Here is a 14958-nt window from a genome sequence, read left to right on the forward strand (position 1 = left end):
AGTAGGAGGTAATTCGGGGGAGGGTCTCCCAGCCAAGTGTTTCCAGCTGTGTTTGCTCACTGGGGACACCTGGTTAGGTTTTAGAATCTTGCCCATCCCCCAGCCACCTAGTGGTTAATAGATAACTAATAAGGACCTACCGTATAGCACAGGGAACTCTACTCAGTACTCTGTCATGACCTATATGGGAAGAGAAGCTAAAAAAGAGTGGAGATATGTATACATACAACTGATTCACTTTGCTGTACACATGAAACTAACACAACACTGTAAATCAACTATACCCCAATTTAAAAAAAAAAAAAAAAAGCTCCTGGGCTTCCCTGGTGGCGCAGTGGTTGAAAATCTGCATGCCAATGCAGGGGACGTGGGTTCGAGCCCTGGTCTGGGAGGATCCCACATGCCACGGAGCAACTAGGCCCGTGAGCCACAACTACTGAGCCTGCGCGTCTGGAGCCTGTGCTCCGCAACAAGAGAGGCCGCGATAGTGAGAGGCCCGCGCACCGCGATGAAGAGTGGCCCCCGCTTCCCACAACTAGAGAAAGCCCTCGCACAGAAACGAAGACCCAACACAGCCAAAAATAAATAAATAAATAAATAAAACAAACAAACAAACAAAAACTCCTGAGGTGATTGGGTAAGAGCCAGGGTAGGACTCAGGATACCATATTTACGACAAAACCGCTGGTACCGGTTTGCTTTCCCTCCTTCCCCTGCAGGAGACTTCTCTGTGCCCTCCCCCTTCATCCTGGAGAGGTGACCCCAGGCTCTGAAATACTACCTAATACAGATGATAAGAATGTGTATAGTGTGCCCCAACCGCGGCGGAAGACTCTTACATCACCTCTTCTTACTGAATCCTGACAACAGCCGGGAGAGGCAGTTATCACCGCTCTCTAGCTGAGGAGACTGGCTCAGAGAGGTTAAGTCACATGTCCAAGATTACACAGCAGTATGGACTCTCTCTGACTTGAAAGCCCACCCTTTCCACCAAAACAGGCCCACATCCCAAGAAATTCTGAGACTTCCTCCTGCAAGCCAGTGAGGACTCAACTGCCCTAGACGAGGAGCATGCAAATCACACTAACGGTCGTAACTACCCTGCTCCTTGGACTGTGTGCTTTGCCCTCCTCCACCCCCTACAACATCCTGATGAGGCAGGCACTACCGTGCTCCAACTTGGTTGGGGGCACAGAGAGATAACTGCCTCAAGTCGCCTGTGACTAAGAGATGAGCCCGGAGTTCGAAACCAAGTCAGCGCCCAGCCACCATGAGTGCCCTTCCAGCTGCCCTCACTCTCACACTCAGATCTGGGGCTTCGCTAGCCACACCCCTGGTCCTGCCTGGAGGTGGAAGGGGGGCTGAGCTGCCTCTCTTGCTCTTCTCACAGTGGAAGTGGGTCCCTCAAGCCCTGCCCCTTGGCGGGATCCAGGCAGCCCTGCAAGCTCCACCCAGGCCCGCTGAGAATCTGGCTTCCCGACCCAGATCCAGTTTTCCCCTGGCACTCCTTCCTTCTCCTCTTACCAGCCCCACTCCCTTTTAACCTCAGTTTTTGCATCTGTAGAATGGGACCATGAGACAGACCTATGTTATGGGGTTCCAGGGAAGGTTAGGGGGGTCTACATCACTTTCGTGGTCCTGCTCTGTGGCCTGGCGCCTGCCACTGCTGGCCATGGACTGAGAGTCTGGGCATGCAGTCCCTGCCACGACCACTTGCCCCTCCACATTCCTTCTAAAGTTGGGGTGGAGACCCTGGTGACTGGAGCCCAGGTGGCCCCAGCCTCACCTGAGGCTGGTCACTTGGATCTTGGTTCCCAAACAAGGTAGTCTTGGGTGAGAAGCCCAAGCTGGGCCAGTGGACTTCACCTCAGAAGTGGGCGGTGGCTCTGTGCCCACCCCCAGCCTTCCCAAACCACAGCCCTGAGCCTTAATTAACCAGCTGGGGCGGGGCCTGGATCTATTTCCATGGCAACCAGGCTAGCCACCCCCACCAAGGGCTGGAGGAGGTGCTGCCTGAGCCCCAGCTCCAGCAGAAGTAAGCAGGGCAGGAGTAACTCAGATGGGGATGCGGCCCAGCCTCCTCTCTGACCCCTCTCTGTCCCCTCGGTCCCTTTGTCCGTAAGGCTGCGGGTGCCTGACTCCTGTTTCTCCACGCCTGGGGCAGGGAGATCAGCCGATGGTTTACTTCTGCCCTGTTCATCTTCATCATCACTATTAATGCCAGTGACCCAGCTTTGGCCTAGGGCTAGGCAATTAGACCCTGCCTGCCCACCTCTGAGCATCTGCTGAGCACGTGAGAGGGCACTGGGGCCTGCATTTCCTCCTTCTGCCTGCGGCTCTTGGCTTCCCGCCCCGGGGGCAGCAAGGGGGAGGCAAGCTGGCTGGGAAAGGGCTGTCCCTTCTGGGAACCTGGCTACCAGGAAGCTGTAGCCAATCAAGAGGCTGCACAGAGAGGCAGGATGGACTGTGGTGATGGCCCGTCCAGAGGAGAGGATGGCCAGGCTGATCTACATGGATGGGGGAAGACAGAGAGGAGGTGGTGGAGGACCAGGCACTCAGGGCCCCGGGAGCAAGGAGAAGGGGAGAGGTGGGGAGGCCCAAGGGAGACCAGATCTGGAACATGGAAAATCTGATGCTCTAATCTGCATCCGAGAGAAACGCAGATTTGGGGGCCCGTAGCAGGCTTGCTGACTGGGAATCTGCATTTTAACAAGATCCCCCAGTGATTCGTGTGTCTATCACAATTTGAGAGGCACTGGGCTAGAAAAGAGGAGTGCGGATGGATGGTTAGAGCCGGCCGAGCCCTGAATGGCAGGAGGGTGGGGCCTGGGGGTTCCGGGGGCTCCGGGGAGGCTGGGGGCTGCGGTGTCAGAGCAGTGGGCAAGGGGCCTCTGAACTGAATGTCAGGTCTGGCGAGGGCCTGAGAGCCCACCGAGCCCCCTTGCCTCTCTCTTTGGGAGGAAGGGGGGAGACCGGGAGGAGGGAAGGGGGAAGAGGAAGGGGGGCCCAGGTCCCAGTAGGAACCTAGCAGGCACCGGGTTCCCACCCTCACGTCCTCGCCCAGCCTTCCTGGAAACTCTGGGCTGCCAAGCCTATGACTGACTCTCGCCTGAAATTTCCAGCTGCCAAATCACAGAGTGCTTGCTCGCCCTGGGGCCTTGGTCCCTCCAGGAGCTCTTTGGAAAGTACAGATGAGGCAAATGGCTGTGACTCACTGCTGCCACCAGGGGGCGCCATGTGAAGCCACAACCTCTCCCGTGGTGAAAACACCCCAGATCCATAAGACGGGGATCCCGGGAGGCTGGGGTGTGGACAGGAGAACCCCAGCACAGCTGTCCCCTCATAGGGACTAGGACCAGAGGGGTTCTCCTCTCCTGTTCTCTTTGGGCCTCAGCTGGCACCCCAGCCATGAGGATTGGGAATGGTCCCTGGGATGGGGATATGAGACCCGCTCCACTGGGAGCGCCACCCGAGACCGCTACTCAGTGAGATGCCACTCCAAGAGAGGGGACACCTTCCGCCCCCAAGTCCTCGCTCCACTAGCCTTTCCTTCTAGGATCACATAGCAGGTTTCTTGGGCCCCTGCTCAATCCAGAGACTGGAGGAGGATGGGAATTCTTAGTCTCTCTTGACAGATGACCATGCTGGTTCCCCTGCAGGACTCCCACGCTGTCACCCATCTCCACACCTGCCCCTCCCCCTGCCCCGGGCCTCCTGCCCTTCTCACCATGAGCATCTCACTGGTGAGGGAGTTGACGAGATCTGAGACGGAGGAGTGAGGCTCGGTCCGGCGGTCAGATTCATCGTGGGGCGTCTGGCCCGGCACTGGGGCTGTGTTCACTGCCTTCCCTCCCGTAGGCAACCTGGGGGCGGGAGGAATCCGAATGAGCATGGACCTAGAGGTGGGCTGGGCTGGGCTGGGCGCCACGGGTCTGGGTGGCAGCAGAACCTTCTGAGACCCAAGTAGCTGCCACCTCCTGCGGGCCAGCAGGAGCTACGCTTTTGTCCATGGGGAGCAGGGCCGTCCCCCTCGCCTCTGCCCCAGCGTGATCCGGCTTTGACTTCCCCCGGCAGGTGCTTTTTCGGCCAGTGTTCCCACTCCTCCTGTTCCCCAGAAAATCCCCCACCCTTCAGCCCCTGCTTGCATGGTGGTCTCTGAGCATCCTCCCTCCCCAGAGGCTCCATCCATCCCTGCTTGACCCAGCCTGGGAGGCCGGAGGGGAGGCTGCCAAGACGGCGTGTCCTCTCTCCGCATCATTACCCTAGGCAAACACGCCCAGAGCACCTGTCTCCTGGAGGCCCCACCTGTTTGTTCAGGCTCAGCGGGAACACGGGTGCCCTTTAGACACGAGACCGACCAGGTGAGCTCAGGACCACTGTCCGCACAGCTCTGTCCAATAGAACTTTCTATGTCCACCCATGGTTATTGAGCATTTGAAATGTGGCCAGTAGGACTGAGAACTGAATTTTCACGTTTGTTTGACTTAAACGAATTTAGATTTAAATAGCCACCTATTGGACAGGGCAAATCTACCTCCCCTTGCCCGAACCCGACCCTTCTCCCACTCTGAGGACTACACATTTGATAAGGCTCTCGCCCAGGGTCAGAGGAAGACAGGGTCCCACCGAAAAGCCCAAGATCTGTCAGCTGCACTACAGGCCCTGTGTGCACCCCGGCTCCACGCTGTCCCCGGCAAGCGGGGCTCTCTGGCCCGGGCTGGGTGGTGAGCCCAGTCTCCGTCTAGCCGGGGTTCAGGAAGGGGGCATTAAAAGCCTGCCCAGGGACCAGGCTGGAACACCCCATGAGGAGGAGAGATGGGGGCAGGCAGCGAGTAAGACAGGGTGATGGAGAGCACAGGGCTCGGGATGGGCTACAATAGAACAGCTTCGAGAGTACCCGAGCCACAGACTCAGAGACACACACAGGCTGGACACAAGCCGTGGCCCTCGGAATGGACCAGCCGCCAGCACACGGTTGACTACGACAGGCAGACAGACATGCGCAGGATAGGCCAGGCCCTGGAGGAGAGACACCAGGACCCAACAGCAGGGTGTATGCACGCTCACACACACACGCGCACACACACACACACACGAGTGCACACAAGCCTGACAGACACCCAGGGCAACAGGGAGAGAATGGCAGGGGCAACCAGGCAGGTCAACCAGAGCAGCAAGATGACAGACATAGAGCGATGTGCACACTTAGATCCTGAGAGGACACACGTTCAGGGAGGCCCCGGCATGCCAAGGTGCGCGTGTGAATTGGGAAACGCTGAAACAAAAAAGCAGGGAGCGGTTTCAGGGACAGACACTCTGGGAATCAGAGGCACGGCGCACCTGCTGTGAGGGCCTGGCCTTGCCCGGACGACACGGAAACGCCCCACCCCACCCGGGAGGCGCGGGGCGCCCTCCCAGAGGTGCGGCCAGAGCAGAGCACGCACACATATACACTCACGGACACGTGCTCACACAGACGGGCACGGGGAGGAGGAGGAGACTGAAATAGCTGGAGAGGTAAAGTCAGGTTAAAAATAGAGTGGGAGAGGAGGAGAGAGCCGAGATTGACTGCTGAAGGTATGAGAAAGTCGGAGTTATTTTGGCCACACCACAGCGTCAGCACAGCTGCAAAGCAGCCTGGGAAGAGATGGTCAGCACCACTGAAGCTATCGGAGGTCACGGGACAGAAAGAGACAGAGAGACAGGAGCACAGAGGCAGAGGGAGAGGCGGAGGGCCCGTCACCGGCCCAGGGACAACCCTGTGAGGAGCAGATGGGAGGAAGGAGACGGGGAGGGAGGGAGAGAGAGAGAGGCCGAGAAAGGTTAGTCGGAGGCGAGTGAAGAGGCTGCGGGGTGGACGAGGGGACGAGGAGAGTAGAGGCAGAGAGGAGGCCGGGGACACACACCGGGACAGAAGAAACATGGTGGCTTCGGAGCGAGGGCAGCGTGGGGGCGGCCAGGTCCCGCCCGGCCCCGCCCCCGACTCCAGTGGGGGTGGGGCCACGGGGGAAACCATTCGGATCCCAGGGAGCGAGGGTGAGAGGGTGGCTGAGAGCATGAGGTGCGCATGGGTGCAGGGCAGCATGGGCGAGGTGGAACGGGCACAGCACGGCGTGGGAGCCAGGGCGGCCTTGGCCTCCTTCCCTCCCTCCTGGGCCCAGCAGCATTCTGAAGTTCTTGGGGCCCGGCGCTGAGGCCCAGGGGCTTGGGGGATCCTGGATGCGGGGCTTCAGGTCCACCAAGGACCCTGGGAGTGGGGGGCAGCGACTTACTAGATGCACCCCACTTTGCTTGGACCTGGAGTGGCCACTCCTCCTCCCAGGGTTCCTCCTGTCTCCCAGGAGCCTGCTGCTAATAGACCTCGGGGGCAGAACGTCCTCCCCAACAACAGCCAAGGGCCACCCACCCGTTACCCCGGTGACATCCGGCCAAGGGGTCAGCTGGGTGGAGAAGGGGGCACTGGGGCCGAAGGGCAGACCCTGGGTCTGGAGGCAGAAGCCGAGGAGCAAGGGACAAGCTGGCCCAAGCCCACCATTCCAAGATTCATGCAGCCAGGAACCCAGAGGGGTGGAGCCTTAAAGCGCCTTGTGGGTGGTGCTAATGCCAAGCTTGGGGATGGGGAGAGCGCCGAGCAGGAAGCACCCTTGCAGTGGCCGATCACCTGGGAAACCCCCCAAGAGCCACGAGAAATGAGCTTCCAGGATGGGGTGGGCGTGACCGGGTGGGAATGGCCTGTGTCCACGGGGAAAGTCGGGCTGGGCTGGGGCGTGGGCCCAGGGCCTCCAGCTCCACACCCACCTTTCCCAGGAAGGCAGGGGACGACTGATGTAATGATCAGAAGGGGTGAGTGTGTTAAAATATGGAGTGAGACCTGAGTGGCAAGGAGGTAAAAATAGGCTGTGGGTGAAAATGGAGCCACAGCTAATTAACACACGGGTGACATGAAATCTCGTTTCCAGCCTGCATCTGCTCCCTCACGCTTCACACCTTTCTCGACAAGGGGGTCCTTAGCAGGTTTTCAGAGGGCTCCAGCCCTGCTCCTGCAGCCTCTGGCCCATGGTCCCTGGCCCTCTCCCCACGGCCCTCTGGCCCGCCTGCAGCCCAGCTCTGAGCCCTGAGCTCAGGAAGCCAGGACCCCGGTGGCTCCAGTGGGCTGGAGGTGGCAGACTCCGTTCCTCCCGCACCCCAGGACTCGGGCTCAGGGTGTGACGCCATCTGTACCACTGAGTGAAAGAGCTGGTCCCACTCTCCCCTCCCACTCTCTGGGGACTTCTGGCTTTGTCCACCATAGACATGCAACTGTGAACTCGGGATGGGAAGGAAATAAGAGAGTTGGTTTCCAGAAGCCACCAGAGGGACAGGCAGGTCAGCTAACTCAGCCTAACACACAGGCCCCTGGCAGCAGCCCGGGACAGTCCCTTCCCGCACCTTCAGGCCTCTTAATAAGCAAGTGTCAGGGTCTCCGCCTGGCTGACAGACTCTGACAAGTGCCCCAGTCCGAGGGTCTGCTCCCTCATTAGAGGCTTAGCATGTCCGAGCTCGAAGGGGTCACCCTGTCCAATCCTTCATGTGACAGGTGAGGAAGCAGAGGCCCAGAGAAGGGCTGTGACTTGCCCGAGGTTGCAGAACGAGGCTCTGGTAGCAGAGCTACAAGGAGGCAGCCTGGCTGCCAGCCCACACTCTCCTGTAGCCCTTTTCTGATGAAAAGTACACCTGACCAAGGTGATGAGCCCTCCTCCCACGATCACAGGTGTGTGGCTGGCCCAGCCCAAGGCCAGGTGGGAAAAAGCGGCCAGACCAGGTGCAGGATCATCCCACCTTAGTGATGCTGCCTGAACCCTGGGACCTCTGATCTTTCCCCGTCCCCTTCCCCGTGAGAGCGCTTCTAACAGGGGCATCAGAAGATGCCTCCCTGCATTCCTGATGGCCAGGGCCATGGATGGTTGAATGCCCAGGCCTCGGCTCAGCCTGTGCTGTGGCCACACAGGCTACTCCTGAGGGCCAGCAGCAGGGCTCCCGGTGACAGAGGGCCTGACCAGCCCCTGCTGGCTGCTCTCACCCCCCCCCACCCCCTATCCCATTTCCTCCTCCTGGTACCTCGGGCTCAGGGGCTGCCTTTCTGGTCACCAGGCCTCTCCCAGGCCCCAGACCCTCCCCACCAGGGGCTCCCCTTCCATCAGCCGAAAGCAGCCGTATCACATCTCTGCAGGGGTGCGTGTGTGTGTGTGTGTGTGTGACCATCACCCCAGCGGGACCTCCAGGCAAGAGGGAGGTTGAGGTGGCGGGGATGAGGGAGAACAGGCTGGCGCCCCTTCCCTAACATCCCCGCCGCCCACCAACCACCTGAGAAACTGGGATTTCTGGGTCGGGGTGGGGCAGAGATGAAAGATGAGGGTGCAGCAGAGGGGAGCCAAGCGGGAAGATGGGGCAGAAAGGCTGGCTTGCTCCGGGCGAGGGCAGGCATGCCCAGGGAGCAGGCTTGATCCAGAATGGTCCCAGGACAGCCACACGAGCCTCAGACCTGAGGGACACCACCAGGGTGGCATGTGTGAGGGCACCGGCTGGGGAGGGGGCTGTCCTCCCGCTCCAGCATCCGCTGAAGGCGCCGCCGCCTCGTCCAGCGACCGGCGGTCGAGGCTGGTGGCCTCTCCACGCCTCCTTCTCTGCCGCCGCCGCCGCCGCCGCAGGCCCTCGCCTGTGCTCGTACCTCTTGTCCCCCTGAGCGTTCTGGTTCTGCTGGGTTCCTGGGTTTTGCAGGTCAGGGATATTGGCAAAGTCATCCTGTTCCGAAAGCCCTAAGACCAAGGATAGCACCACCATCCGGCCTTCCCTGCCAGGGGTGGGCAGCCCACCAGCCAGGGTGAAAGGAGGAGGCCCCAGGGGCGGAGGCGGGGAGGGGAAGGAGAGAGAGACAGAGACAGAGACAGAGACAAAGAGAGAGAAGAAACAAGCGTAAGAAACTGGCCCTGCAGAAGAGAAACCAAACTTCAGCACTGTCAACAGTTGTAGAGCAGAGCGGGAGGCGGCAGGGGACAGAGGGGAGGTGTCCACGGCCTGAGACCCAGCTAGCCACGGGGAAGGGGCTGGGCAGAGGCCTGCGAGGTGGCGTGCGACCGGGACGTCCCCAGGAAACACACGGGGAAGGCTGCGGGGAGTGGAGCCCAGGCCCTGGGACATGGTCCCTTTCCAAGGTTGGTTCACCTCCGGCTGAACAAAGGCCAGAGGCTACTGGCTCAGACCATCTGGGCCCCTGGGAGGAGAGGGAGGGCTGTGCTGCCATCTTGCTTGGGGACCGCGCGGGTGGGTTTGGGCTCCCAGGCGGGAGGTTCTCAGAAGGTTTGGAAATCCAGTGGGCACTGCACCCAGTTAAGCCCCTCATAAAGACATCTCTGGGTCCTTTGGTCAGCCAGGTGTGCTTGATGCCAGGAGGGGGGGTCTCAGGAGCTCCCTCCCCCAGGTCCCTGGACACACGGCCCACTGGAGGAGAATGCGAGTCTCTTCCGGCGTAGGGCGTGCTGGCCGTCGCGGGCCTCCTCCTGCGTCCACCTTCCTGGAGATCCGGGGAGTAACCACCGAGGCTTTGGGGGCCAGTTCAGGGGCCTCTCCTTAGAGGAGCAGTCCAGAAGTCATCAAAAGGCAAAGGCGGAGAGAGAGAAAGTGCAGGAAGCTGGCAAAGTCTGGAGACGTCCCGGCAGGACTCGAGGTAGCCTGTGTCTGTGGTGAGGACAGTCTGGAGGAGGCTGGAGGGGTCCTGCTCTGAGGGAGGCTCAGTCCAGGTGGACATGGAGTCGCCATGCGGGCAGCAGTGTGCGGCCAGAGGTCAAGGTGAGACATCTTTAGTGTGAGGCTCTCTCGGGGAACCGCTGGGCAACTGCAGGGCTGCCTGCACTTTCCGGGGGTGAAAAGTGACCCTCTGCCTCTCAAAAGCATCTGAGTTCGTGGGTGTTTTCTGGGTGCTTTGCTGGGCTCCTCCAGTGTTGAGCTCTCATCTGAACAAGGGGAGAGGGATGCTTAGATGGGGCAGACATGAAAGCATGTCTCAGGAAGGGCCAAGGGAAAGATGGTAAATGTGATGGAAGGTTCTGGAGGGTGGGAGATCCTGGGTTAGGAAGTCTGCGACTTCAACCACCATCCAAGAGGGCGAGGTTCAGAGAGGAACCGCTAGCTATGGCTGTTTTCCAGAGAAGTTGTCAAAAAGGGAACTCTACCAGTGAGAAATGATAACCGAGGAGAGGGGCGGGGGTCCGGGGGTCTTGGAAAATGGGAGATGGCCGTGGGGTCCGAAGCTAGGTGGACGCTGCCTTCTTCGTCTTTGCATCTTTGTCCTGGGCACGGTTGCTCCAGGCTGACACTTGCAGCGGCATCTAACTTTTGGGAAACAACTCCCCCCTTCCCCTCAGGACGAATCCTCATTTTCTTTGTTCCCTGCCCACCGGTACCGTTTCAGAGTTGGTAAAATTCCATTTGGCTCCTAGGGAGCTGGCTGTGCTGGGGGAAGGCAAACCCGACGAAAACAAGCTGTTTTTCCCTGGTTAATGCATTTTTCGGATACTCCTTTTGCTCTTCTTAAAAACAAAACGGCTCCTCTGCATAAGTTCCCGATTTGTCGTTCTCCGTGGCATCACGGGGCGCAGGGGCGAGAATGAAGGGCAAGAGGTGGAGATTTGGGGGAGAAGCTAGTGGTGTTGAGAGGAGTCACACCCACGAAGCAGGAGGAATGCCTTCTCCCTGCAAGGGGTGGGGGTGGGATCTCGGGGGGCCCTGGCTAGCCTTCTCACCCTGACTCTCTACCTGGGCCACCAGCATTTGGGGCAAGAGGAGGGCGTCAGAAGCACGCCAGCTGAACTGTAAGGCGGGGGTCAGGGGCCGGCAAACTACAGCTGGTGGCCTGATTTTGTACAGCCCACAAGCTAAGAATGGTTTGTACCTTTTTAAAGGATTGTTTAAAAAACATGTGATTGAGACCACATGTGTCTCTCAGAGCCTAAATTGTTCAGAATCTGGTCCTTTACAGAAAAAGTCTGCTGACCCCTGCTGTGAGGGACTACAGGTGGAAGAGGTAGGGGGGTGAGGAGAGCTCTGGAGGTGGCCAGCAGGTGAGGGGCACGAAAGCTGCGGTGGGCAGAAGCAGCGCAAAGATGCCGGCACATGACTGATGCTATCAAACCTTCGCCAGCCAGAGAGGCGGGGAAGAGTGGGTACCCTGGGGCTTTCCTGCCGCTGGGTCTTTGCTTCCCAGAGCCCAGGCACAGCCCTTGCCCCCGTGTGATGGCTGCTAGAATGCAAGGCAGGGGGATGGCTGTGCAGAGAGCAGCCTGCAGTCAGGAGGAGCAGAGGGTTGCAGGCTTCTGGCTGGTTCTCAGCTCTGTTCAAGCCACAGCAGAACCAATGCCCACCACTCTCCTAATCCACGCTGGTGCCACGGCATCCGTCCCAGGACAAACCGCCACCTGGAGGCCAGGAGGCTCTGCTGGGCATCTTGTCTCATGCAGGCATCCAGCTGGATTCCCAAGGGTCCTTGGCTGGGGTAAAGCCCCAACAGATGCGCTGCCCGGTTTTGCCAAGTAGAGTCACAGGCAGCATGTCCTGCCTGGCCAGGGCCACAGGCCACTTGCACGGGTATGGGAAGCTGGCGTGGTGGGGTGTCTTCCATTGGGGTGCTCCTTCCAGGGGCAGCACTGCCGACCACCCTTTCGGGCTGGGGTCTCAGCCAGAGAGGCAGGATGCTCTGAGGACTTGTTTGCCTTCAGAATCCCCACATCTTGCCAATGAGCTGGGCCTTGACCTTGGCCCTCCCCTTCCTCCTCCCTTTCTCCTCTCCCAGGCTTAGTGTGCTGGTCTCCTGCTCCGTGAAAAGTGCTCCCAGGAAAGACCTGGGTGATGAGAATAATCCCCAGAGCCTGGAAGGAAGGTCGCGTTAGGCCACAGGAAGGAGGTGATGTCAGGGACTGAAGCCCAGGCCTGTCCTGGGCTCTGAGAGTGAGTGTAGATGCCCAGAGGGACACTAGGGAGAGGGCACCCTGGGCAGGGCTCTACCGGTGAGGGCGGGGCACGTGGGGCACACGGTGGGGGGCCGGGGGGGACACACACAGCAGAGGGGAATGGCTAAGGCCAGACACCGAGGGTGTCTTGTTACTTCTGTGACCTGTACACGCGAAAGAGGGCTCTGGTTCAGAAACATTTTCTAAAGCTTCGGGGGAACATCCGAGGTTTGTCCTCAGGGAATGGGTCATGGCGGGAGCCAGGGAGGGAGCTGGAGGGCAGGTGGCTACAGAAGGTCAGAGAGGCAGAGGACAGGGCCCACAGCAGGGACAGGGGAAGTGGGAGGGAGGGAGGGAGGAAGTGGCGGCAGGAAGATGAGCAGAGTTGGGTTACAGGGAAGACGGAAACTGGAGGGGAGGAGGCGAGGCCTGACGGATGGAGCGAAGGAGGCCAGGTTTGGGAGGAGAGGAGGAGAGAGGTCACAGGAGAGCAGGGAGGGGAGGGAGGCCAGGCGAGCCTGGGACTGGCTGGGAAGGGGAGAGACAGACGCGGGGACCTCAGCAACATCCCCTAGGGTCTCCACTGACTTCAGGGAGGAACTTCTCCAAGCCCTGGGGGCACCGAGCGGGGCTGGAGTCCTCAGAGGGGTGGCTCAGATACAAGTCCTTCCACGGGGGGCTTTAGGCACGAGCCGCCAGCCACAGGAGGCTGGGGAGGGGGCAGCGGAGTCTGCTGGGCACCCTGCCTCGGAGATGGAGGGCTAAGATCGTTCTGGGCCAGCCAACTCCCAAGGAGACAGGGAGGAAAGAGGCTGGGTCGGGGAGCGGGGGGTGGGGGGGGGGCCGGGCCACTCAAGGGGGGGACTTACAGGAAGGATTTCATGTCCAAGCCTCGGTTTCGAATCTGCCCCACCACGTGGTCCCAGCTGCCTGGGTTGGAGCGGCTGCGGCCGCCGGCCGGCCGGTACTTGGAGCCGGCCGAGGAGCCCTGCCGAGCCTGGCCCCGGCCGTAGGCCCGAGAGTTGGGGCCCGGCACGGAGGCCGCGTGGGCTTGCAGCTGGCCCAGGCTCTGGCTGGTGGTGGGCTGGCTGGTCTGCCGGCCCCGCTGGTGCTGGCTCAGCGGCTGCTGCAGGCTCTGCTGCCGCATCAGAGTGCAGGGTCGCTGGCATTTCGGCTCTCCCGTGGAGCTGGGGATAGACTCAAGGGTAGTGGTCGTGGACAGGGTGGAGTCCTCGAAACTTGGGGCGGGTGGAGGAGAGGAGAGAGAGGAGAAGCAGGTGAAGGGATCACAGTGGAGGAGAAAGAAGCCTAGAGCCAGGACGAGGAGGCCCCAGTATGGGGCGCGCTCTGCCGGCCCTCGCCGGGCCTCCATCGGAGTTGTCGCCACTGCCGTCGCCGCTGCCACCCCCTCAGCCAGGCGGCTGCGGAGCCCCGCGCCCACCCTGAGGCCCCCAGGCCGGCCCCGCCCAGCAGACCCGCCCCCCCACCCCCGCGCCCGCCCTGGCCCTGGCCCTGGCCCTGGCTCAGCTAGTGCCCGATACCTCCTGTCTGATGGTCTGGGTGGGGCCGCGGGAGCTGCGGAGGCTGCGTGGTGAAGGTAGGTCCCAGGGCCCTGCGGCTGCCTGTCATGTTGGCCTGGGAGGGGGTGGAGGGAGCTGGGCCACCCCCTCCCGCTGTCTCACTGGGGGACCCCGGGAAAGTCTGCCTCTGCGTTCTAAGTACTACTGGCGTTTGGGGACGCGAGGAAATCCAGGCCAGCCCAGAGCTGGCCTAGTAATGCGTGGTGAGTCAGCGGAAGCCAACGATTCTCATGCTTTGTCCTCAGACGCTGGGGCGCATCCTCGGGCTCCCGGACCTCTGCCCTGTGGCTGGCGCTGACTTAGGGTTCAGGCTCTGGCGCAGATCTTTGCCCTCCTTCTGGGGTTCCTTGTTTCTGAGGCTTAGTGTCAATTCCCGGGATCTTGGGAATGACTCCCAGTCAGAGGAGGGGACGCAGGGAAACCACCTGGCTGGCCACTTTACCACGGTTCTGACAAAGAACAGGGTAATTATCCTGTCCTCTGTGCACCTGCCTCATGGGCCACCAGGATCTCTGAAACACGCTGGGAACAGGGCAAGGACAGACAGGAGACAGGACACGGCTCATCAGAGGTGGTCTGGGGTCAGAGAGACCCAGGGTTCAAAGCCCATCTCTGCCGCTTTTTAACTGTGGGACTTTGGAAAAAGGGAGTCCACCCCTCAGTTTCCTCTTCTGTAAAACGGGGTAAAAATTCCTGAGTTGCCTCCATCACACGGTTGCCACGGGGACCAATGAGGTCAGGCCCAGGGAAGGATGCTCCCTTGCCAGTGGAAGCTGCAAATGTCTCAGGAGGTGGAGATAGAAGGAGTCAGAGACCCCTGGCCTCCCCAGGCAACCTGTCTGCTTTGTTTCCTGGCCAGAGATTTCAGCGCATGCAGGGCCACAGCCTCAGAGGGCCCAACCTCCACTTCTTCTGTTCCTTCCCTCCATCTTCCATTCCAGTTGTCTAGGGCAGGGATTGGCAAGCTATAGCCTGTGGGCCAAATCTGGACCGCCACTTGTTTTTGTAAATAAAGTTTTACTGGAATACAGCCATTGTCATTAATTTACATCCTCTCTGTGGCTGTTTTGGGGCTACAAGGCTGGGGTTGAGTAGTCATAAAAGAGACTATGTGACTTGCAAAGCCTCTTCCCTATCAGGCCTTTTATAGAGATAGCTTGCTACCTCCTGGTCTAGAGCCACAGGGTAGCCGTGGTACCCCCGAGCTGCCCGAGGGAGGCCCCAGGGCCCTTGGAGCCACTTTCACCACTGCAACCAGACCTCAGCCTGGCTCACTCCCTGAGCCTATCCTGGGAATCAAAAGGACAACAGTTAGGCTGCCCCTGTGCGCTGAGAGAGAGAAAGAGAGAAGAAGAGTGAGAGCAAAAGAGGGAGAGAAAGTCAGAGAATAGTAAAGA

General features: G+C 60.1%; 1 protein-coding gene across 4 annotated transcripts in view; it reads right to left on the bottom strand.

Annotated features, from left to right (window-relative positions):
* SYT7 (synaptotagmin 7) overlaps positions 1 to 14958 on the bottom strand; it is a gene marked incomplete at its 5' end in the record, with an annotated part of 59893 nt that overhangs the window by 8935 nt on the left and 36000 nt on the right. For 2 of the 4 annotated variants that reach the window (XM_081240437.1, XM_081240436.1), the window contains one exon: positions 3728 to 3863. In XM_081240437.1, coding sequence (XP_081096563.1) covers positions 3728 to 3863 — 136 coding nt within the window. Of the gene's footprint in view, positions 1 to 3727; positions 3864 to 8707; positions 8831 to 12850; positions 13354 to 14958 lie in introns of those variants that run through there. The other 2 variants (XM_081240438.1, XM_081240435.1) reach the window with 2 other exon arrangements.

The sequence above is a fragment of the Mesoplodon bidens genome (assembly GCF_964165515.1).
Source record: "Mesoplodon bidens genome assembly, chromosome: 7".
Taxonomy (NCBI): domain Eukaryota; kingdom Metazoa; phylum Chordata; class Mammalia; order Artiodactyla; family Ziphiidae; genus Mesoplodon; species Mesoplodon bidens.